The sequence below is a fragment of the Apaloderma vittatum genome, unplaced genomic scaffold, assembly GCF_000703405.1.
Source record: "Apaloderma vittatum isolate BGI_N311 unplaced genomic scaffold, ASM70340v1 scaffold1695, whole genome shotgun sequence".
Classification (NCBI taxonomy): domain Eukaryota; kingdom Metazoa; phylum Chordata; class Aves; order Trogoniformes; family Trogonidae; genus Apaloderma; species Apaloderma vittatum.
Window position 1 is genome coordinate 30397 of NW_009717451.1, and position 25482 is coordinate 55878.

At 38.6% G+C, this 25482-nt stretch overlaps 1 protein-coding gene across 1 annotated transcript in view; it reads right to left on the bottom strand.

Moving 5' to 3' along the window:
* The window catches only part of LOC104274285 (talin-2-like), a gene marked incomplete at its 3' end in the record, with an annotated part of 54985 nt that extends 30074 nt beyond the window's left edge, over window positions 1–24911 (bottom strand). The window contains 17 exon segments of the mRNA XM_009869878.1: window positions 673–881; window positions 1550–1658; window positions 2117–2174; window positions 2176–2213; window positions 4082–4262; window positions 5526–5528; window positions 5645–5721; window positions 7701–7802; window positions 8651–8806; window positions 9431–9535; window positions 11655–11718; window positions 16920–17047; window positions 18492–18634; window positions 19486–19638; window positions 21168–21297; window positions 21869–21966; window positions 24776–24911. Of these exon segments, the coding sequence (XP_009868180.1) occupies window positions 673–881; window positions 1550–1658; window positions 2117–2174; window positions 2176–2213; window positions 4082–4262; window positions 5526–5528; window positions 5645–5721; window positions 7701–7802; window positions 8651–8806; window positions 9431–9535; window positions 11655–11718; window positions 16920–17047; window positions 18492–18634; window positions 19486–19638; window positions 21168–21297; window positions 21869–21966; window positions 24776–24911 (1890 nt within the window).
* Window positions 24912–25482: the final 571 nt, after the last annotated feature.

The window sequence follows — 25482 nt, forward strand, 5'->3', positions numbered from 1 at the left end:
GCCATGCCTGGAGGTGTTTAAGAGACAGGCACATGTGCTGAGGGACATGATTTAGTCGTGTTGATAGGGCTAGGACAAAGGTTGGTTTCAGTCTTGAAGGTCTCTTCCAGCCGAAATGTTCTACAGTACTATGATTCTAGGGGTTTCTTCTGAAGTGCTCCCAGAAAACATGTAAAGAATTCTGGAGAACTTGAACAGACACTGTTGTAATAACTCAAAGGATAATTAAGAACAGACAGTCAATATGCCAGCTGATCTGAAGCATCAGGAGATTTCACATTCTTTGAAACGTAAACACCTGATCTAAAGCAAACTGGCTGCAGACTCAACTCACCACAAACCAATGAAGATATTCCATCCTGGTCAGTACTACTCTCATTTCCACAAAACTGCAACAGAGGGATTAACTACTCATTTTATATGCCAAAGTAGACAAAGATAGTAAAAAGAAAAAATTATGAATGAATATCGCTCCATTCCCTATTAAACTGAGTCATAATAGTGTTTCCAATTTGTTTCTGAAAGGGAATACAGTACTTGGATAAATTAAGTATTTAATGCACAAATCAACCTCTTGGCACTGAACAGGTGAGGCTTAGAAGCTAACGTGTCTCAAAAAAGCCAAAGCCATGCACTTCAAAATGGGAACCTGAGAAGTTTCCATCTCCTCACCTCTCCTGAAGTAGGTTGCACAGCCTTCAGCAAGTCAGAGACAGCACTGGCCAATGTTCGAGCAGCTTTCAGAAGGTCTTCTCCACTTCCTACTTCATCATCCATGAGAGCAGCAAGCAGTTTCACACCTTTGGACATCTCGGTGAGGTTGGAAGAGATGGTTGTAATTGCACATCCCACAGCAGTGTAATCAGTGTCAACTGGGTCACCTGTAGAGCAAATGTTTTTTCATGATCAGAATGTTTTAGTGGCCAAAAGGAAAGAGGCAGCTACCACAAGCTGCATACACTCTGCTGAGACAAGAGAGACATTTCAAGACAGCCTAGCAACTCCTACTAACTAATTTCATTGTCACTTAAAAAAATAATAATTTAAAGACTGCTACAATTTCTCCAATTCCCCCATTGCTTTTTCTACAAGAATCTATCTTCTAAATACAATTTCTCATCATTCAGTACAATTTGCTGATAGGTCTATGGTTTCAGCTATCTTTCAACATTGAAAGAAACCAAGGTAATACTGTATTGACCCTTTTAAGCTACTCACAGCTCCTTCAACTTGTAATTTGCTGAGAAAAACACAGTCATTAAACACAATTGCTCTCTAACAACTACCAGTAATGCTTTTTTACAGTAACTTTGCAGATACTCTCTACTGTGAATAAGCAAGCTACATTTTATCTTTACCAACAGTCACATATTCAGCGTAAGAGATGGACTGAAAATAAAACAATTGGGTTGGGACAGAGTTTGCTCTGAACAACAACGCAATTTGAAGATATTTTCTCTCCAGCTACCTCATACTCAGTCCCTTTTGTATAAATTAGGCTGATAAATAACTAGGAGACTGCAAGCAAATCCTTCCCTTTGAAATTTACCTGCTGTAAGGTTAACAACAGATGCAGTTCCTGCAGTGATAGCATCAACCTGAGAGTGTATTTCATGTTTTGATTCATCAACCTTGTTCTGAACCCATACTCTTGATGCCTGAAGAGCAATAACAGAAAGAAAAATTAAGGATTGCAGTAAGGTTCTGTAAGAGGAGATTCTACATAAACCTCTTACTCCTTCATGAACCTTTAAAAGTGAAACAGGACAACCACCATAATGATAGGATCGTATTTTTTTCTTATATTTCAAGTGTCTGGGAGGCAGCCACTCCCACCATAAATATTGCCCATAGTCTGCATTTAATTGTACATATGCAAATGAAAAAAATAGGATTCAGACACTGTTACGCAAGAAAGCCTGCTACATCTAATCTCAGAAGATGGATGGGAGTGAGGTGGAAAACTCCATGAACTCCTTAAAGAGAGTACCAAAATTTTCACCTCATTTTAAAAGCTTCAGTGGCATCACTTTACACCCAGGGACAATGACTAAACAGATCTGTAAAGACCCCAAAGCATTAAGATGTACTTCTACGAGGGATTAGAAAAACTCACCATGTCCTGCCCTAGAGGTGGTAGGTTATCAACTTCGCTGAGGTCAGCCTGTGCCTGCAGTATTAATAGTCCCCATCAAGGCCTGCTGAGCTGAGGTCTGAAATGCAGAACAAGGAAATATCTGTGTGCTACGTTCCAAACAACTCTTCAAGCACATGTTACACGAACACGAAGAGACGGCAAGTGACAACAATCCAAGAATCACACCAGGCCATTTCATATAGCTAGCTCTCCCCTGGCGTAATGCTGAAAGCAAAGCTCTGTAACCCTCCTCTCCAGACAGTCTTGGTGCTGCCTGTGTCATTTGATACTTCTCCGTATTTGCAGGCATTTATAAAACTCTGAATTTGCTCAGATCAAACAATGCCTAACAAGACACACAAAAAACCCACCAAGCTGGCTTACCAACTTGCATTCTAGGAATATCAATGTGAAAACTGAATTTGCTTCTAAGATATCATTATTGATTTCCTGAAACAGCCTACCAATGTAATCGAGGATGATTCTAAAACTAAATCGCCATCCATATGCAGAACTGAAGGGGTTTGCCAGAGCAGGAGGCTCTCTGTATTGGGTGTCTGTGATAAGGTTTTGGCTGCAGGGGTGGCCCTGGGAGAAGAGGTCAGGAGTTGCTCTGTGCCGGGCACAGCTGGGTCCGGAGAGCTCCAGCAGCCCCACAGCAGGACACAGCTGAGACCAGCAGCCAAACTGGTGGCACGTCTGGGTAAACACTGGTAAGGAAAAGCAAACATCAAGTGGCAGTGAGAGGGAAAAAAAGTTTAAAAACCAATACTGCAAACCCTGGTGTCAGAAGGAGGAGCTCCAGGCAGCAGAGCAGAGATTCCCCAGCAGCCTGCATGACAGACCCCAGTGAATGAGGAATTTTCCCTGCAGCCTGTGGAGACAGCCCTGCCAGAGCAGGTGTTCAGCACACAGCACGCAGAGCACCCCACTCTGCAGCAGGAGGGCACTTCCCTGAAAGAAACTACAGCCTACGGGGAGCTCTTGGCTGGAGCAGGCTCCCAGCAGTCACTGCAGCTGACAGGGGACCCACACTGGGGCCAGCTTATCCTGAAGGACTGCAGCCCACAGCAAAGACATGCACTGGAGCTGAAGAGGAAGGACCAGCAGAGAGGGGCTGTTACAAACTGACCACTTGAGAGCAGGGGGCAGAACAGTCAGAAATGAAGGAGCGAAGTTGAGTCTGGGTGAAAAAAAAAGCGGGTGGTGGGAAGGTGGTTTAGTTTTTGCTTGTTTCCCACCATCCAACTCTATTTAAACTGACAATAAACTAAATTAATTCTCTCCAAGTTGAATCTGTTTTGGCCAAGAAGTTAACTGGTGATTTCCCTATCTTCATCTTGACCCATGTTGAGATAAAGCTTTTTAATCTTTTTTCCCCCTGCCCACCATCTGGTTGAGGAGCAGGAGTTAAAGAGCTGGGTGAGCACTTGGCAATCAGCCAAAGACACCCTACTACACTTGTAACGGTATGTCACGATCTTAAGCACTGATTGTATTATCTATAGCCTGCTGAGGGCTTTTGAGAGTCTTTTAATTTAAACAAGAAATCTCAGCATCAGCTTTAAGCCATGCAGAAAAAAAATAATCTAAATTGGTGGGCCAGTGATAAGCTAAATGTAAGCCTATTTCTTAACATTTCTTACTTGTGTCAGTCTTTAAACATCTTTTTCTAACCCATGAATACTAATTTAACTACTTAGAAGTAAAGAGAAGACTGGAAGAGTTGGCTTTAAAGAAAATAGAGGAAGACAAAATGTAATACCGTAAATATTTCAGGGATGCTCAAAACTTATGTTCAGTGGGACAATCAGCAAGTCTCACTCGATATTCTCCTCGTGCTCTTAGTACTATGCAGAACATGCTGTTTCTGACTACTTGCAACACAGTAAAGTTTACAATTCATTTTTTGTATTTGAAATACAAAACAAGGAAGTTTCTCACAAGCGGGGGCATGTGTCCTCTGTGCATCTGACCAACTGTGACTTGTTGCTGGGGAGAAGGCATGATGCCAATGTTAAAAGTCTCCGGGCCACTGGAACCTGAGCGCATGACAGCCGGTAGTGCCACAGAGCCATGCTCCACCTTCCCCGTTCGGTTGAACTGCTGCTGCAAGATGGTGGATCTGAAGAAAAAAAAAAAAGCGTAAAATAGTTAAGCTCCTGCAAATCAATTAAGCTCTGATGTATGTTATTTCTTTCTAGCAATTTTCTAACACATTAGACACAAATAATCTGGGGCTTTTGGCAGATCAAACAGTAATAGCACTAATCAGCAGACACCAAGGAAAGAAGGCAAAGCGCACAACTTTATACACACATGCACAGACAGTACGTGCTAATAATCTGGCAGCCTCTCAGGTAATGGGCTGGGAGGCAGGATACTCTCAAGAGTAATAAAAGTTATTGCCATCCGTGGTCATGAACTTCTTTGCCAGATATACTGTCCATATTTAAATATGGTTCAAGCTTTAACAGCTACATGCGTTGACAGAAATTCTGGCTTTAACAACAACAATCTGCTGGGGGAAAAAAGAATTTCAGATGTGAAGAATCTTGTATTCATCTATTAGAAGTTTTGGGCTTCTCTGCACAGCACTTAGCTAACAGTATATTCTGGAAGGGATGTGGAGAGGGCAGTGCCAAAAGCAAGCACTTCTGAGCATGTGTGATCCATCAAAAGCTGAAATTTCATGTAAGACCATGTTAAATATCTAACAGTTCTCCCTCATATAAACCATACGCTTAACAATAAATAAATCAAATAGACTTTTCACATACACACTGTTGATACTGCCATCCTCAGAGTTTCACGAGAAGGCTTGAGAGGCTCATTATAATATCACAAACCTACTTTTATTCCTTTACTGCAAGGGAAGGTCCAATATTTCTTTTCCAGAGCATGGCCAGCTCCACAGTTTTTCTTTTTGCTATGTTCATTGGCTCTCATACTGAAACCACAGTCTGATCTACTGGTACTAAAACCTTACTGTTACCCACCCCACTCATCTGCTTGGCTTGTCTAAAGTGGTTTGGTGCAATACACCAGCTCTGTTCATGACACAGTGTCCGATTAAACTGGCAGGAGTCAAATACACCGGTAACCATGGATCTAGCACACATGAGCAATTAAAACCTTCTAAATCCTAGGTGTTTGCATGAAGATAAAAATCTAATGTAACCATTTCAGCTCTACATAATTGCTCCCTATTCTATCTCCCCAACATTTTACTGAACTAGAGCCTGAGCTCCTTGTTCAAGGGTCATGTTACCACAACCTGGCACCACTGGTTAAGGCTGGGTGCCTTAACCAATAATTTTGTGACAAATAACTGCTCTCCAATCCTTGAATGAAGTTAGGAGCCTGGTGAATTGCCTAGGGATAGTACCTCCTTCTATTGAAATACTTTGTAGAAAATAATTCTTTAACAGTAACAACTAGAGGATTTCATCTAGAAAAAGGCCACCACAGCTAAAAGGTGTCACTCTTAAAGTGACATATACTCACTTCTTAGGTGAAACAGACTCTTCCAACATGGTTGATTCCTCATCACCTTCAAGCCCAAATCTATCTTTACTTTGTTTCTGGGAGAGGAGGAAAAAAAAAAGCCAAAGTTAAACAATGTGTGTTGCTTTTTGCTTTCTCTCCACCATCTCCTTGTCATTTCTCAGAAACCTAGTCAAACAATTTGCAGTCTTGTCTGCTGGACACAGTGTGTTTTGGCAGTGTGTGACAATACAACCTCCACCTCAGAAAACATGTCCTTCAGCATTTAACAGAGCAGGTTCTAAACCCTGGCAGATTAAGTGCATAATGGAAAAAAGCTTATTGGTGCCTTTTTTAATAAAAGTCAAAGAAAATGCTGAATTGCTGTCTTTTTTCTTACAGAAAAAAATGTTCTGACTGAGTGATATGCAACAGGAGCAACTACCAGCACAGATGGGATAGGTATCATTCCCCTTCCCATTCTCTTCTAACTCAAGAACATCAGATCGAGTCAGGTAACTCGAACTCAGCTACAAGTTACGTTTAGCACCCTGAAGTGTTACTATGTGGTGCCACCTATCACTAGGAAATACAAATTCAAAGTAGAGATGTTAAATTCTATAGTTTATCCAAGTTATTTTACCATCATTAATTCAAACTTTTGGGCAGTCTGCACGACTTTCTGAAGCAGATTTTGTAACAGTGAATATACAGAAGGGGAGTAAGTCTTAAAACAACAGGAAACTACCATAAGTCATCAAAGTAGTGCCTTGTAAAAACAGTCCATCTCTACTTGTGACCTGGTGCAAAGATACTGTCTACTTTCCACCTTGTTACCTGATTTGTAATCTGAATATATGTATGCATATAAAGAGAGAAACATCCACTATGATCTTGGGTACATTCAGTGGGAATTTCTCATGCACATCCATACACTCTGGACACCTTTCTCAAAGTCCTTACTACCGTACAGTATGCATGAACTGAAACTGTCTAACTCTAGTCAAGATTGTGCCTTGCTCCCATATTAATTTGAGGTAAAAAAATATATCTAGATTAAAATATGGTGAAAGTTACTCAAGTTCAGGGATCCTTGTCAATTTATGAATGATCTGTAACCAAAACTGCAGGACAAGAGGGGTTGAGGAGTGAGAGTGGGAAGTATTACACCATAATACTTTAGCAGAAAAAAATGTGCCACCAATACACCCTAGAGCAAATAAGTTGAAACAGTCCAAAACACACCAAGAATTAACATTATACAACTGAGAATGATAGACCATGCTTTGAGGGATGCATCACAGAGACAACTAGGGCTCGACAATTGGAAACCGTGTGTTTCTCATACGCATTATGAAGCATCATGGGTGTTTATTACTTAACCTGCTCCTAATTCAATCCATTTTAAAACTGCCTATGTCAGCAGATTGTAAAAAGGAAATCAAAGGACTGGAAAGGAGTGGAAATATGCACATCTGTATTCTATCAAGAGAGAAAGGCTGCCTTCTTTTGGCATTAGAGAAGCTACTTTTGAAGCTTAAGAGTTACAATCAAGTTTTAAACCATCTATAGAAATCTGCAGTTTATTTAACATTTACTAAATCCGAGACTGACAGCCTCAGAGAAAAAGGCATGTACTGTGATGAATTCTGGCAATTCTTTCCAGTCTGATTTCATAGCACTTGATGTTGCATCCTACACTGTTCACATGAAGAAAGGCAATATATTTGCTCGAGCTGCTTAGCTTGGTCATTTCTTTACTATTAAAATCTGTTACAGCAAATAATGATGTAGTTTGGTTGAATCTTAATAAAGTAAGAAGTTATGAAAAAAAAATAAGCCCAAGGGCACTGTACCAAGCCTGACCCATACTACTGCTATAGTTAACAGCCTTGATGCTTCCCAAAGGCACTCGCTTAAGTTAAACAGAGCTTATATTTCTTATAGGTAAATAAAAACACCAAAACATAAGATGCAACACTGACTTCATGAGAGAAAGAGGATTGCAGATTGTACGCATTTGAGTTTCTGCACTGCTGCACAGTGACTGTTACTACACATCATTTTAATATCGTACCTTCTTTAGGATGATATCAATGTAACCCGCAATCAGTTGAGATATCTGTTCTCCTTCGGTGGTCTGTACTGAGTAATAGCTTTCCTGATATTCACCAAAATCCTGAGGGAAAAAGAGGAAAAAAACCCAAACCTCTCTGAAAATGAAACACAAATAAATGGCAAAACACTACCAAACATGAGGAATAGAATTCAAATTTTAAAATTGTTTGTACAGGCATTTTCTTACATTCAACAGTAAACAAAACTGCTCCAAAACTCTAAACTGGTCTATATATGGGAGGTGAGAGAGAAGAAGGGAAGGATGCTTTTTACTGCAGCTTAATCACAAATGTTTCATAAATTGAAATGCCAGAGGACCAAGAGATCCTCAGTTTGACTTTATGAGATGCAGTCACTAAAAGACTGAGAAATCTTCAGAATTTCCATGCAAGTGGAAATTAAATGCACGTGATTAAAGTGAATTTTCTAGCCACTGCCTCTTGCTCTGCTGCTTTAAACAACCTTCTCCCATTCTTCTTGCAGAGGTCTCTTACGGACTAAATAATTAATAGAACACCACATTCATGGAAGTTTTTTAAATCTGTCATTATCTAGCTTTGTTCATGTTCATATACTGCAAGTCACAAAGTGCTTTATGAATGGCAAGCACCATCAGGGATTAAGCAGGTGTGAACCTTTTTAGCGGTTAGGCACCGGACAGATTTAAAAAAAAGCATTTCTTGAAAAGATTTAAACAGTACTTTTGGAGAACTAGTCCATCTAGAAACACCAAAATATGGATTGACCCTAGACACCAATATAGACCATTCATTAGTTTAAGACTAAATGTCTCTAATGCTAGAAAATTACAGATAGAACAAGCTACGTTACAGAAACTGTCTGAAGTCCATCTCCCTTTCTCTTTGCCCCACAGACCCCTCTTCCTCTGAATATATACCAAAACATTACCAGGGTAAAGCTTTTAGGTGAGGCCGCCCAGCGTTTCACAGTTGTCAGTGGCCATTCCTGCAACACCTCCTTGGTCTTCTCGTCCACACGCATCACTGAGTCTTTGGTGACACCCAGCAAACGAGGAACCAGCTTGTTTTTGCCTTTCATTTTTTCCTATAACAAGGTGTGAAAGATTGTTCTTCGTTCAAACGGAGCTTGCCATAGGAGAAAGGAAAAGCACAACGGAACGTACTGAACAAAGGGGAGAAATCGGCATGCAGACACGGACAATTTAGAACCCCAGGCTCCGTTTTTTTGGTGACAATGCCTTAAAGAAGCTCTGGTCTCTACTAAGTCTTTGCTATGCAGTTCAAAAGACACTCAATCTTCTTCAAGACCGTGACCTGTTTTACTGTATAGATTAAGAGAAATTAATCATGCAGCTGATGTTGTCCTTCAGATGCAGGTTTTCTGCATCCAGTTCATTAATCATTAAACTTCTAAACAGGAAGAATTCATGAGTTCTTTATGAATATTTTTCTGAAGGCAGTACTGTGTTGGTAATGAAAAGAAAAAAGGAGAAATTGAACCATGACAGACTCAACTTGCTTTCTGGAATGAGTATGACAAGAAACTAAACTGAAATTATAATTCTGTCCCACATAATAGTTTATGCTTTTTGCCAAATGCTGCTTTCAGACAGAAGGCTGAAAGAACACCTCTGAGCTTTGTTTAGTGCCCAATCTGAGCTAATGCATAACCAGCCATACAATCTGGTCACAGTAGGATCTACATTACCTTAACAAGAAAAAACGACACTCCGTAGGTCCGCAGGGAGCGGGCTAGCTTCACATACTTCACTTTGGCTTCTATTTCAGTCATCTCACCACAGTTTTTGTGCTCCTGTAATTAGAGTTCAGTATCACTTAGACAGAAACAATGCTTTCTGAAAAGAAACAAACAAGAAGAGCTATAACTTTTATCTATTTAAGGATGTTTAGTTAATAACAGCTACAATTAGAATATTTGAAGTAATACTGACTAGAAGTGTTAGCAAGACTGTATCCTGTAATTCCTCACTGTGGAGAACAAAACCTGTGCAGATGGAACACTCCTGTTTGGCCTTCATCTATCTGTGCCTCAGGTCAAGCACATTTCAACCACTTCCGAAACAGTTTAAGATTCCAGGTACTGCTGCTATCTGAACACCACTAGGTTTCATACTTGAACACCTCTTTACTTGACTTTTTAAAAGTCATTTAAAAGTCCCAGCACCCTTTTTTTTTTTCAGGAACAGACTATCTATTCCTGCTTTGTGCCTTAAGCTTCTGATTTGTGGGAGCTTCACACCTTGTGGTTGACACTTTCTCATCTCTTGGGGGTACCTCCAATGGGCTTTTTTTCACCAGTTGCATTGTTACCCACATTTTTTCCATCACATCAAACAAATTCTACAGGTGGAGAAGAAGCAATGACTTTTCTAAATAGTTCATCCTGACATACTCATTTAGGTGTACCTTAACTCAATGTCTTTTTATTACTTGAACAATTTACTCATTAGTAAACTTTATTGCCTGTAAGTTATGACAACTGCCAATATTAGGTACTTAAAATTAATCTCAGCATCTGCTCTCCTATACCAGAGAGTTCTGCTGAAAATCCTTGCCCAAGGTCCTGCTATTTACAAAGTGTCTGTGGGATTCCCTATGGTATCCCATCTCCCTCTCACATTCTTCTGAACTGCTGGCTGACTCCTCTTCGATGCTGACTGATGGCAGCAGGGGGAGCACCAAGAACAAGAACACAGAAAACAATTTTCTATTCCAGTTTAAGTTACCATCTCGACAATTTTTCATGAAGAGGCACTGGGAGGAACAACTGCAAAAACTCTTTGCATGCCGAGGACATGGCCTGACATGATATCTATCGAATTTACCACTGAGAACACAACCAGGATCCTGACAGGGCAAGTAGCCCAAATATGGAAGCTGTAGATGGAGTATTTGCCAAAAATCACCCGCCAAACAAGCATTATATCACATAGGAAACAGTTGATTTTCTGCCTTGCTGTTTTATCTTTGCCCAGCACCAGTGCCTTCACCAATGAGCTTCTTGTCCACGTGCTGAAGTACGTCGTGATTCAGACTGCTCATAGATCATAATTGATGCGGGCAGAAACTACATGCTATTAATAATATGAGTGACACTCAAAAATGAATGGATCTTTTCTTGCTTAAACTGCAATATCACCGCTAGTAGCTAAAGGTACACAGAGAAGCGTTATACATACTCAGCTATGAGCAAGTACTACAAGCTCCAGGTGGAGCAGACCTGCTGAGCTACAGAATTCCTAGAACAGGGTTGTAACAGACACAGGAAAGTACGTGACCTGTTCCTGCTCTTCAACTTGTCTCCCAAGTTGAAATCACCGATTACTGGTATGTCCTTCCAGAAACCAGTCGAGCTGTTGGCCTCAGAATTATTCAACTTATATTGTATTGCCAAAGTTGTATTTCAGTAGGCACAGAGCTGAATCTACAGTACTCAAATTCTGAGATTACTTCCAACAGTATCAGTATATTTTATACTCAATGCCTTCAGTCTTTTGTACCTGTGAAATGCCTAGACATGTCACTGAACTTGAGCATTAGCTAGCAGAACTCCGTATTATTTGAAGCTCATGCTTGACTAATGAAGGTATGTAATGAAAACTGCTTTTCCTAGATGTGCTTCTATTGCACTACAAATGCACATCCTAAATTTCGATGCAACTGAGAAAAACATCTTAAGAATACTGAATACTCACTCTCTCCCCTTCAACAAGGTACAATGAATAATCAATATTGAAGAAAAAAGATCAGGACAGTAAATCTGCTGAAGAATGAAAAGCTGTCAGATTCTTCACACCTGATCTTCTTACAGTTATATAATTCAAGTATATACAGAGTATACACCTGTGAAATCTCATATTTTTCTTATAAAGGACAAAAAACTACTGGAGGCTTTTCAGCCTCACAATTACCTGAAATATTCTCTTTTCAGCCCCTCTTTGTTTGGTATATTCTTTAGGCAGGAATTCTTTTAGGCTAGAAAAAAAAAGTAAAAATTCCATAGTTAATGATGCCTTCTTGAAGAGGGATGATTTCCATGCTCCCTTATTGGCATAAAGTCCCCCAAGCTTCCTAAAATGGCTATAAACACCTATAAAATGAAAGAAACCTCTGGCCAAGTAGAGTGAGACCAGAGGTCACCTTACATAATTAAAAAAAAAAATCCTTTAGTTACATCCTCATGTAATATCTTCTTCATGTTTTGAAAAGTCATCACAAATAAAGAAAAGCTGGGACACCCTCCCTTCGTAAACTGTATGACATCTCTCAGTAGCTCAGAGGGTTCACATTTAAATCCAGATAAACTCATAATCTGGGGGGAAGAAGTGGGCATCAAAACGTGGTCCAGATCTCTGTCTGAACTCAGACACTGTTAGAACTTCCCAGTAGCACCGATTTACTGACATGTGGGACCAAGTTCTTCCTCCGTGTCTTGCAAGAAATGTTACGACACCAATATTTTACTAAAAAACTGCAAAGCCATTGAAGTGGACCATCACTATTTCAAAAAACAAGGTAATAAATAACCAGTCCTAATTTCTGTAGCACTCAGATACAAAGAGAACTAATCAAGTTCAGCCTCCATAATAGAGCTTGGTCAGAAAGAATCTTTAAACACCTCACCTGTACCTCCTTGCTGCATAGTAAAATGAACCATCTATCTCAGCCAAACATCACCCCAACCTGAAGACCTATCAACATCATGCTTTAGCAAGAACCAGTTCTTTTCTGGATAGCACCTGTCCATCTGGAACACTCTCCATTCTGACGAAACTAGGTCACACATTCAGAAATTCATTTTCAGCATGAAGACCTTTCCACAGTTCAAAAAAAAAAAAAAAGGTTTCTAAGGATCCACCCTGTTATGGACTACTGAGTAAAAGAGAAAAAGTATGACTGGAGAAAGATCCTCATTTTGATTTATTTAGTAAGTAAGCAAGCACACTATTAACACAAAGAGCTAGAAATAGCTACTATCATAGGAAGTTACAATTCTTGAGAAAGATGAGTTTGGGTTTTTTAAACAAGATTGGCAAAAAAATCGCTCAACTCTTCTGTGGGGTTTTTTGGGGTGGATGGGTGTTCCTTTTCTGTTTGGTTGTTTTAGTGTGCTCTTTTGTGTTTTTAAACATAAAAGCCTGCATTGCAGACAAGGAAAATAACCCAAAAGACTAAATCAGGATTTTGCGCTTTCTTCAGAAATACTATTCAGTATTGAGATCATTCATTGTTTTCCTTTCCATAAAGCTCTAGCAGTATAAATTAAAGTCACAACTGTCCTTGCTAATCTTTGTTCCAATCCTCCAGTAATTACATCTCACTACTACACGATAAGGAAATCTCTTCTTGGGACTTGTTTACGTGGACATAACATCATGGGGCAGGGAAGGCTGAAGAGCCAAATGAAGTTTGCAGATAAGGACTGAACATAGCCTTTTAACGCAAAAAGCACATACCTTTATTCCAAAACAACTAATGCGTTTATACAGAATTTCCTAGGTTCAAATCAGTTTGGTTAAATTCACTCCCAAGGTCAAATGAAGAAAAAAAGCAAACCAACCCTTTCCCACTCAAAAAACCCACAACCAAACTGGAGTTAAACGCAGTTTAACTTGAAATGTATTTATACAAGAAAATGATAGTTATTGATGCATTTTTAATTATCAACTTCTATTAACTGGACTTAATTTCCTCAGCTATCGACATGCAGATAAACTATCAAGACCATCAAATTTTTTAAGCTTTGTTAACTAGGACACACTCGAAGACAACATCACTGAGCAAACATTATTTGGAACTTCTTAAGCAGCAAGAGTTAGGGAAACAACTTAGCACTTTGCCCATTAAGCACCAACTGGTGTACTGCTGCACATGTAGCTGGAAGTTAGACTGGATGCTCTGTGCTTGTGTCGCCTTCTAGTACATCGCAAGCAGACAAGTAAGCACCTCAAACGAAAAAAATAAATGCTAGTGGTAAACAGACTGAAATTTTAATGCTCCTATAATCTAGATATTTTCTTTACGATGCAACAAACAATAGTTCCACTTTAACGGCTTGTTTAATGGAGCTAGCAAAACCACTTGGAATATATTATCAATTGCCTTCTTCAATCTCTTCATTGCATATTATTATAATGGACACTGAACTCGGTTAAAAAAACAAACAAACAAGCAACCATCTAATACCAAGCAGTGTTTATTAACTTCATTTACTGTGAGTTTGTTCCTGCAGTTCTTAAAAATAAAATACCTCAGTGTGAACGACACTGGTTGTTTTTCATTAGCACAAAGGTTTATCCAGCGTTCTTGAAAAAGACGGTTTAAGACGGGAAAACAGGCTAAAGAAGTGAGGTTATCGGATGCCAGTAATAAAAATAAATAAAAAAGAAGTGGGTAGTTTTAGCTGCTCCTTTTCTATCTGCAAATACTCTGGCTTCTCTGTTCTGTGATTCTGTAAACAGTACGAGTTCTTTATTAGATATTCCCTCCACAAATTTAAACACAGTGTACGTACCGCTGTAGGTGCAATGCAAAACTTCAGCTGTATGAGGAAGGACTATTTACAAATTGATAGTTCAAGAACTTCCACAATTTACTTTGGTATGAGCTTCAAGGAAATCCCAACAACCAACACCAAAGCGTTAACAAGATGCAGGCAATACTATTAATCTGTGCCAAGAATAATTTATCAGTGACAACAAAGGATACCAAAGTTCACTCTGTATAAACATATCGCAGACACGGCAAACTGAACTAAGCTGTTTCAACACAACGCTGTGAAATGTTAATACTACTCTGTTACATGTTGTTTTCTGTATGAGCTGACAGACTTTCCTTCAGGGAATCTGTAACAGGTTCAGGTTTCAGTGGGGAGTGAATGGACACCTCAGACAAGGAAATGTATTTCACATACTGAGCTGCAGCATACAGTTTACATAAAACATATCTACTTTCAAATTTGAAAAGAATCATTGTTCATCCACAAATGAGCAGGAAATATTTGGATGAAACTTTTAAAAATCTCCATCTTTTTCAAGAAATAAATGAGGGGTTTTTTTCCTGAAAAGATGAGATATGCATTCTCAGGGGAAAAAGAAATAAATTTTAAAAAGCATTTATCTACAGTATTTATATATACTGTTCAAAACAAGTTAGGAGTAATTGGATTATTTAGACTCACAAAACAAAAGCATGAGGTTTCACAAAAATGCCGTCATGAAGGCTAGTAGAGCCAAACACATTCAACAAGTCATAAACAAGTACACTTGAAATTAGAAGGCAATGACTGGGGACCTACGGTTCTGGAGCTCCACTATTTCTAAAACAGAAATCCTTAATTTTATAAACCTGATTATACACCAGGACATTGAGTGACTACACTTAGTGATGTGCAAAACTTCATCTTAATACAGTCTAAGCCCATTTAAATGAAAATAAAACAACAGTGGAGAAAGTTCCCTGCAGAAAACAACAAGGTTCTAAATTTCAAAATTCCAGTTCTAAGTGATTTTCACTGGAGTAATTTCTCTTTCTGACATGCAGTTCAGTTATTTGTACCTTTTCATTTCTATTAGGATAGAAAAGATAATGCGATAATTCTGTGATGAACTTGAATCTAGCATTGCATACAACGTAGAAATATCCAGCCAGCAGTTTCAGTTCGCCATAAAATCACAGTTATTACATGAGAGCTTAAAAAAAGAAGAAGAAAAAAATCTCTACACTGAAAATACCAAGTTGATGACCTAGAACAACTTAAGCAACACTGCTGCACAGCATTTTACAAAAAACATTGGTAACATTTATGAGGAATTATTGCTTTGCAAATTTAAAGCAACTGTTCCTGGGAATGCCTAACTCTTGAAATCATTACCATGACACAACATTAGCTGGTCATGAGGTAATGCCTTAACAGTTTGCTGCAGGAAAACTCCTGAGTGGAGGGAGAAAGGAAGAACAAGCAGACAATGGGCAAATCGCAGAGGAACACGCTGTTGTGCAACTGGTCACACCTCTAGGGAGTAAGAGCTGAAGCTACTACGCTGAGTCCCCGTGATTCCTCAGAGCCATCAGCAGTCTATTAGGAAAGGTTCATGGACCAATCAGTAGCAGACAAACAGTACAAAGAGCTGATTATTAATTGGAACCAAAGGACATTTGTTCATGTGGTTTGCCTGCACCACTGAACCACTTGCAGAAGTAAAGTGTTTCCAACAATTGTTGTTGCAGAATTAAATGTTCTTGCAAGCCACCGCTGTAAAATGATTCCCTGCGACACAGTAAGCCCCAGACTCTGGCTCACAAAGGAAGTTTAAGTGTCAGCACTGAGCACTCGGCCAGCAGAACAGGACAAAACTAAATATGCACCCACTATTTTGTGCATCCCATTAAGGTATCTATGAGTCTTATATGTAGGCAAGGCCTGATGGACTGTGCAGTAAATAGCTTGCTTTTATTTCCCTACGTCCCTTTCCTCAGGCTTCAGCCCTTTGTTAATTCTACTTCAGGCAAACCAATCGGAAAAATCAAAATCAGCAGATAAATGGGATATCTAAATTTCAGTCAAACTGAACTTGTTCTACTGATAGCAGTAAAGTATCACAACAAAGGTTAAAGGACGGGCCACTTGAAAGCAGGACTCTTGTCCATGTCTGAATCGACGAGCAAAATTCCAGATCTCCCTTCATACAGCACCAGGAGAGGGTGAGACTTAACAACTGATTAATGCCACTAAGAAGTCTGGAAAATTTAGCCACTAGACCCAACAATATTAGCTTCATTCAAATGACAAAGCACCTTTCCATTCGTGCACTGTCCTAGCAAATCAAGTATTTGTGATGTAAACTGATGCATGCTTCATTCACACATGGCATTCCTAAACACAGACGGAAGCAGACTTCTAAGGAAGAACAAAATCCCAGTTGTCTCACGTTACCAGGTGGCTGGGGAAGCCAGCTGGGTACTTAAATGGCAGCAGCTCATGCCCTGTGCTGCCTAATAAGCCACTGCCAAAGGTCCCCTCACCAGTTGGGGTTGCTCATTTCAGCAGTAAGACTCTTTTCACAGAACACACACTGAATCTGAATACCTCTGCTTGGAGTACTAAAACACATTTAGTCTGGGACAACATTAGCTACACCTGAGGTCACCCGAGTTTAGAAGTTAGAAGTGTTTACTCTAAAAATCCAGGTTTGTGTTTGTGTTCTACATGAGGTCCAAACTGGATCTGTGCTTGAAAGCCTCCAAACTCGCAGGCCTTCTCAAAGGAGACGGGGTGGGAACCATTCAGAATGTCATCCCGAGCCTATAGGAGGTAAGCAAAGGCATGTCAGTGACACCCAAAGGAACTATTACATCTCTCTAATTCCTTGAAAGCTTGAACACAGCTCAAGAATGCAGGCATCACACTTTTCTGTCCATATATCTTTATTACTCCATTTGAGGTGTATTTCATGACTAATAAAGAGCTAGATTATCTTCTGGTGAATATCTACAGAGACTTATTGAAACTACAATTGTAACAACTTTTATCAAAAAGAGAACCTGACATCCATTTCCTGCTGTACATGCCTATAAAATACAACACATTACGTACACATATATATACACATATATATATGTGCATACATGCACAGATACAAAAGCTTTTATCTTTTGTAATAGCAGAGAAAGTGATCTGTATAACTAGTAAATAAAAGCAAGATTACTGTTGTAGAAATGGCAACAGAAGGCAAACAGCATTTTCCTTCTTTTTTTTTTAAATTTACAGGATTTCATAGGTCTGGCTCATCTACCCATAGACAAAACAATGACAAGTAGTATCAACACGTACTGTCCTAATAGTAGCCTGAAAAATATCTCAGCAGCAGGAGAACAGCTTAGCATGATACAGTCTAAAATACTTGAAAACTGCAGTGCAGTCTTACAAGCAATGCCATCTTTATCTCTTACCACAGGTTTTTAAAATTGAATTTAGAGCAATTCCATCTGAATCAGCTGCAAGTATAAAAAACTGAACATTCCATTAAACTTGCAATGTTTGGGTTTTCAGGGTTCCTTGTACTTTTGAAAGAAAAATTTTAACGCAGAGTTTAAAAGCCTGCTTTTTTTTCAGACTGCATTACAGGCACCTGCATTGGAGTCTTCAGTTAAATGACACCCGTATAAAACTCTCAGCTTTGCTAAGGTATATATAATACCTCTAAGAGTTTGGGCAATCTGCCTAGGTGGACTCCCGCTGTTATATGATATGATCCACTTTGAACAGGAAGGCAGCCTGCCCTGTGTCCTGTCTGGGTAGAATATTGGAAAGGGAGTGCAGAAGAAGAAGCTTTCTCATTGATCAGGTGAAAGAAAAAAAAAGAGAGACGTACAAAGCTGGTTGCAAGACTATCCTGAGATATTCCTGTTACATAGAAAGCAACACCTATAGAAGACAATGGGGAGAAGAACTAAAAAGAACAACTCAAGAGACTAAAGACATTCATAAATTTTAAGGATACCACAACAAGGATGTGGAAGTCAGCGGATTTTTGATTGTGTGTCCATTATGGGGTTGAAAGTATTTGATTAAAAAAAGGAATCAGCAAAGTCTCTGTACTACCACATGTTCTTGTAAGGATAGACAAAAGAAGTAAAATCAAAGCATAACCAGAACTGGAATTCTAGAAGACAGAAGAATTTTTTGCTGAAATACACAGCTTTCCTCAGACAAGGTAAAACCCGTGCTTCTGGTCCACATACTGTACCTGAACATAAAGCAAATTAAGCTGAACGGGATCTCTTGAATCTACATTCTGGTCTGAGTAAAAGAACTTTCGTCTCAACAGTAGTGTTTCATTTTCATCAACACCTTGTTCTCTGAACGTCCGGCTGTGATCTAGCCAGTTTACTGCAACGGAACCACAGACATGGGCTTTGTTAAACACACAGTGGTGCCAGTGTTTAAAGCTGTTGTACAAATCATGCAATAATTGGCACTTCCACTGGAAGTGGAAGCTCCGCAAAAAGTGTTGCTTTGATTTCTCTTTCTATTCAGCGTTGAAGGTTGCTACAAACGAGAATTGAAGAACAGCACTGCTGAGAAAAAATTATTTACTACAGCATAAAACACCATTAATATTGTTGAAGAAACAACTACAGTAACATTTTAATACTAAATTTACATCTTCAAAGCTTCATTGCAAAATTACTTAAAAGTTTAACACATTTCCTCCCAAACATCAATTGTTCTGTTTACTTTTCTTATCCCTTAATACAATTTTAAAACATCTTTCTGCCAGTCACAGTTCATCTTAGTGCCTAAATGTAAAACAGAGAAAAATGGTTCTCATTGGCTTACACACAAAGTAAATCAAACACTGTCTTAGATCTTTGGCAAACTCCATTTACACTTAAATACCTTCAGAGACAAAACTACGTTTTGATGGCTTTCGGTGGGCATCAATATTTAAATAACTAACTTGAATGAAGGGGAGAAATAGTCATTATAGAAATGACCCTTCACACTTAAGTTACAAGTCTCCTATCGAAAAAGTAATAAAAACCACTTCAACAGGCCCAGAGTCATAGCCAGAGGCATTTACCTAGTTCTAAAAATAGTCAGTAGTAGGTCATATACAAAAGGATGCCAAATACAGGCAGAGATCAACTGAGACACACTGAAAAATCTAAAAATGCATTCCTGTACAGTTTCTTTGCAGTATACATCAATTGAAGAATATTCTGCAATACACTACTCACAATCATCATCTGTGTGCAGCTTTGCCTTCAGTTTTTCCATTTTTCTTTCATCACGCAACAATGTCCTATCTTTCTTAAGCGTTCCTGTGCTCTCCTCTTTCTTCTCTTCGATGCTCTCCTGGATTAAGGAATATTCCTCATAATTTGTTATTCCTGGAATTATAAATAAACCCAGTGTTTGTAACAATAAAAATGGCATAAATTTTAGGACACATGAAATTTTCCTTTCGGTATATTAAAACACCAACAGTTGATTTCAAATACTGTAAAGATATTCCAGATGAAATGCTAAAGAAGATCCCAAGAATAAATATAAAGAATAAAAGATAAATAAAGAATAAAAGATAAATATAAAGAATAAAATATAAATATAAAGAATAAAAGATAAAATTCATGAGGATGAAGATCCCAAGAATAAAAGCTACTTCGGCATTCAAGACATCTCTCCAATATCCAGCATTATCCTCCAAACCCAACATCCCTTCACCATCAGCTTTTCAGAAAGACATTAAGGTTTTTCTGTTACCTACCAAGAGAAGAGACCAAATTAAAAATATGCTGGAATTTAATACAACAGTAAATTCCAAAATGCAGACACACCACAGCACATTTCCTTTCATGGATACCTACAATCATGTCCTGAGAACTCAGTAATGTCAGCTTGCCCATGATGTCTAGAAGAGATGTGGCAGAGCAGACTGATGAACAGAAACTGTGAAATATGGGTTTTTTGAGTTTTGAAACTGAACTCTTCTATGAATTTTATATGAAACTGATACAAAAATCAGTTCACTTTTAGCATATGTGCTAAGTTGCTCTCACTTATTTGCTCTATTTGCTTTTTTCCACTGTTTGGTAAAGTATGTTTATGTTATATAGGAAAGAAAACTAAATGTTCACCTACATGACCACATTCACGAAAATAAGTCAAACTAATTTTTCAAGTAAATTGGTTATAGCGCATTAGAATCCAGCATAGAAACTCTAAACCAAAATTGAAACAAATGAGTTTAAATTTATCTTAATTCATTTTCCAAGTAAATTAATCTAAATTAAATTAAGGCCACTTTGATTTTAAATGAGAATTAACCAAGGGTTTAAGATGATTTAAACTAATCCATGTTGGATGCATGTTTATAGTTAAATACCAATTAATTCTCCAAAATGTCTTTGGTTAGATAAATCCAGACTATAACCGACATGACACACTTTTGACCAGCTGCTCTGGATGTCTTCCACGTGTCATTTCAAAAACGATATGGTGCTGTGATCAACTCAATCCTAACGACACAGAGTCCAAAGTTTAGGTATATTTCAAGGTTACAGTATTTGTCTGTTACCCCTAAAAAATTAACTATAAATTTAGTTCTAATTTTCTACCACATAGCAGAAAAGCATATATAAATGTAACAAGAAAGTTTATAACTATGTTGTCAGAAAACTTTGCCTTCAACTGCTAAATACTGAAGTTTAAGGATATAGCTAACTCTCTACTGACTTTAATAAAACTTGCACAGCATATTTCAAAATAAGTGTTTGGTAAATGTTAACTGATAGCAAATATAAATATGTTTTAACACGCGTGCCAATTTCTAGCCAGTACTACATATAAGATCCTGAAAATCAAGATGCAAATATGTGAGAAAAACAAATTATTAAGCACGAAGGCCCCAAAATCTTACCTATCCTGCTGCAAATGGTAACGAGCAATTCACCAACTGTTTTAGAATCATCCACCATGACTGTTTTCACCGAACCATCCAACATACGTATCTTCTGAGGCCTCTGTTTCTTTTTGTACTCCAGTATATCCTAGGAAGTAAGCAACACCTTTTCTAAATGCTTTTTGGAGCCAGTACAAGTCAACTCATTAACAAAGATGCCTAAAACAGGATTCCTTCCTCACCCCCAGCAGGATTTTGTTTTTTTTTTATAGTATAGCCAAAATTAGTTGTGTTGCAAACTTGAAGTGACTGCTTTTAGTTCTGTCAATGTCGTTTTTAAGAACTTGTCCTAGCTCGCAAGAACAAAGCTAGACAGAGCAGAAGCGACCAAAGTACCTTTGTACTGTAAAAAGTAGTTTAGCATAAAGAAATTTACACTGTAATGCAAGGTCATCTCAAATATAAAGCTTATTACAAAATTCACTTTTTATCTTTCTGTTAATCATTCTACGAAGACAGTATTGGCCACTGTAGCTCAGTCACAACCAGACACAGAATAAAGTACCTACTGAGGCACAGCAAGGAAGAGAAATGGCCCATTTCAGGAGCACACTCAAGACCCTCCTATGCCTCTAAATACTAAACATTCTTTCTTGCTATTTGGGAAACAAGTTTTCTGAAAACATCCTGATGAAAGAATCAGCAGACTTGGACCATACCCCATTTCGCAGCATGTAATAATCCAGCGTTCTTCCAGCCTCCAGCCATATACCTTTTCGAGGATCATCATCTGACAAGAACAATCCATAGTCAGAGGCTGTGGAACAGAAGAGACAGAGACTCATTGAAAAAATATTAAAGTCAACGTGGTTTTAATTCAAGGTTACTCAGCTTCAGGTATAAGTTTCCATTACACTTACCTTCTATTCTTCATGAACTTTCATAGAAATTGTTTTCTGTGCTTCAGAAAGTATTTAGCTTAGCAGCGTATAGCAGCATAGATCAGGCTTTATAGAATACTTGAACAAAAGCTTCACTGAGCAAGAACATGACACACCTGTGTAATTTGCATGACTTCTCCCCAAGATGGCCTTTTTTAAATGCTCATAGGTCCTGCTTTGGAATTGATAATCGAAAATACAAGCAGTTTGGGCTTAACCATAGTGGGTCTTTTCAAGTAGTAGCTCAATTCTAAAACACACGCTGTGCTTTCAACCTTTCACATATTAAGTTTAGCATAAACTTTGGAATCTTTTTAGTAGATGCCTCACACTTGCACACGTGAAATAATATAAGGCTTCTACAGTTACATCTATAATCACTCTCTTAGGAGAAATGTGCATCTATAGCAGGCTAAACATGTCAGTTGAATTTTTCAGAATCGCACATAAAAATTACATTGCCACAGAAGAACAAACCCAGTGCTAGGCTTCAAGGACTAAACTCCAGGTATGTAACATGAAGGACCATGACTGTCAACTTAAGGTCCATCCATAGGCAAGAAGAATGGATAGAGCGCACGTCACTCATCACAGCGTAAATGACTGCCCATCACCTGAGCCTGCTCTCCCTGCACTTCCACAGGCTAAGCTAATAGCTTTTTCCACGCAAGCCGGCCAGATGTCTGCACACAGCCTGCCGGAACAGCTCAGCACCTTGGTCAATTTCAGCCATGTGTTCAGGCCCTCTGACCAGAAAGTCGGGTAAAAATAGCGAATGTTTTTGAACAATTTTCATCTTTAAGTGTCATTCATAACAATTTAATCACAGAATGATTTGGGTTGGAAGGGAACTCAAAGATCTTTTAGTTCCAAGCCCTCTGCCACGGCAGGGACACTTCCCACTAGATCAGGTTGCTCAAGGCTCCATCCATCCTGGCCTTGAACATTAAATGCTTAGTGTTTACATTTAACAGCATTTACATTAAACACATTGTTACTCACACAAGTATACAAAAGACCTAATTTAATTAATAAAAGTGTAACTGACTTAGATACACAATTTCAAAGGAAAAATCATTTCAAAAACAACTGAGTAAGAAAAAATTTGCCTGCTGACCTTAATTAAAAACTCCCCTGGAAAGCCAAGTGATCCATATATACAAAGATGTTTATGACACAAATTCGGTACAGAATCAGTTATGTAAAATTTTAGAATTTGTGCCTATAAATATGTTGTGACCTTTAGAAGCAGACAAAGTGCCTTGCACAGAGCACAGAGTTAACCAAGAAAGCACAGATCATTCTAATACTAGTTTCTGGGGAATGCACCCTAGTAACGAACTAGCAGTAGCTGTGCAACTTGCATGTTACCTTCACGGCCACATTTGCCAAGCGTGTAAGCTTGTTGAAGTGAAACGTGCACAGCTGAGAGTCATAATGCAGGACAATGACATTTCCTGCTGTGCAGGAACTAGTTTGATCAGCCTGTACTGCACCACTGCGAGTCTACTGAGCTATCGGGCAAACACATTCATTTTAACAGCCACAAAGATGGGAAAAAGATTTGTAAGTAACCCCGTTTCTGTTCATCACTCATTGCTGAAGTGGCTTCAAGTTTGTAATTTTATTGCAATCACGTAAAAAGGAGCAGCACTATTGTATATTCTGAGGAGAGTGCCTAGCCTTTTCTATGAGGTTCATGATGTTCAGGACTATTTATTACTCAGCTTCTCTAAATTCAACAGTTGTTCAATATCACTGCCTTGACATTTCAGTATGCTAAAGATGCAGAGCTTGTAGGTGAAAATGGAATCTCTGTAACCAGACTTCCTAAGGACTCCAGCAAAAGAGAAGCATTTCTAAGGAACAGTAACATTGTGCATTATTGGTAGGTTTTTCTAACAGTTCAGACAAGATTTTCAAAACAGCTCTAAAGTCCGAGAGCTGTGCATAAATCTCAATAAACAATCTGCTTTAAGAATTACATTCCAGTAGCATTATATACAGTACATCACCATAGGGTTCTGAATTACTTAAATGTTTGACTACACTTAAACCAGCACTTTTGTTCAAGTGAAGACACGTTTCACAGTTTACATTCATCTCATTTGCGCAGTAGGTGAAGAGACAGTTAAATCTGATTAATGCATAGCAGCACTGTGAATACTGCATGGCACAGCGATGCTTTTAGTTTGTAGCCAGTTTCACACACTTTCCTTTGCACACTTTGGAGATGTCCAGCCATTCTTTTGTAATTCACGCTGTCCCTTTCTTTGCTGAGGCACAAAGTACGTCTGCCCAGATTTTCCTAGAAAGCACCGTCACAAACGTTGCTTTAAAAAGACAGTAGCACAAAAGTTGCTCTCCCAGTGGGGAAAAAAACATCTCTCAGGCAAACAAGCAATTTACTTAAAGTCCAAGTTCCACAAAAAAAGCATCCTTTGTAGAATCTTCTTTCTTCTGTCCCAACAAAGGATAGAAAAAGAATGAAGATACCTTCTGTCACTTCGAAATGTTTGCACATAATGCCTTTCACTCCAGAAACTTATAATTTAAATTAAAACCCACCAAACTCTCCAACCTGAACCATAAATGGAATAACAGAACAATGTAAAAAACCCCACAGATCTACATTTATTTTCAGTTCAGCCAATGAGTTGACTAAGGACAAGCACAGGAACTCACCTTGCCCTGTTTGAGCCTCTGGCACTCGCTCACGAATAACTCTGCAGGCGTCATACACTGCAGTGGATGGTTCAAATTGCATCGTCTTCACCACATTGCACTGGTGGACACAGATCTTCAAGGAAAGAGCTACCATGGTGTCAAGTCACTTGCAAGTTCCTACTGAAGTATCTGAAAAAGCGGTAATGGCATTATTGCTTAGAGTTTTCCATTTAATGTTTTAATACATTCAACTTTTCATGAAAAAGATTAAATTCATTTGGTAGACTTTTATGTATTCAAACACAATTCTACATAAAGTCTCACTAGCATCATCAAGCTAGAAACTCCCTGAAACTTGTTGCTTTGGTATGCTGGAAATTCATTTTCACAAAACGTGTGTACGCATACTTAAAGGTTGATACTTTGATGTATGTCAAAACCACACACAGGAAAAGAACACACTTATTCAATATATTTCCAATATATTTACTACAGACTGAAAAATATTTTTCTCTCACCACAGCTTTTTCTTAGACCATTTAAGTTAGCTGGTAACTAATAGCTCAGATTAACTAGTTAAATGAAGATTATAAAGTATGCAATACTGCATTGGGTTGGTTTTTTTTAAAGTCTCCACATGGATCTGCTACATGATTTTATTCTCTTGCACAGCTACCCAGAGCTTCAAGAAGGAGCCATTTCTCATTTCAGTTCTACTTCAGAAA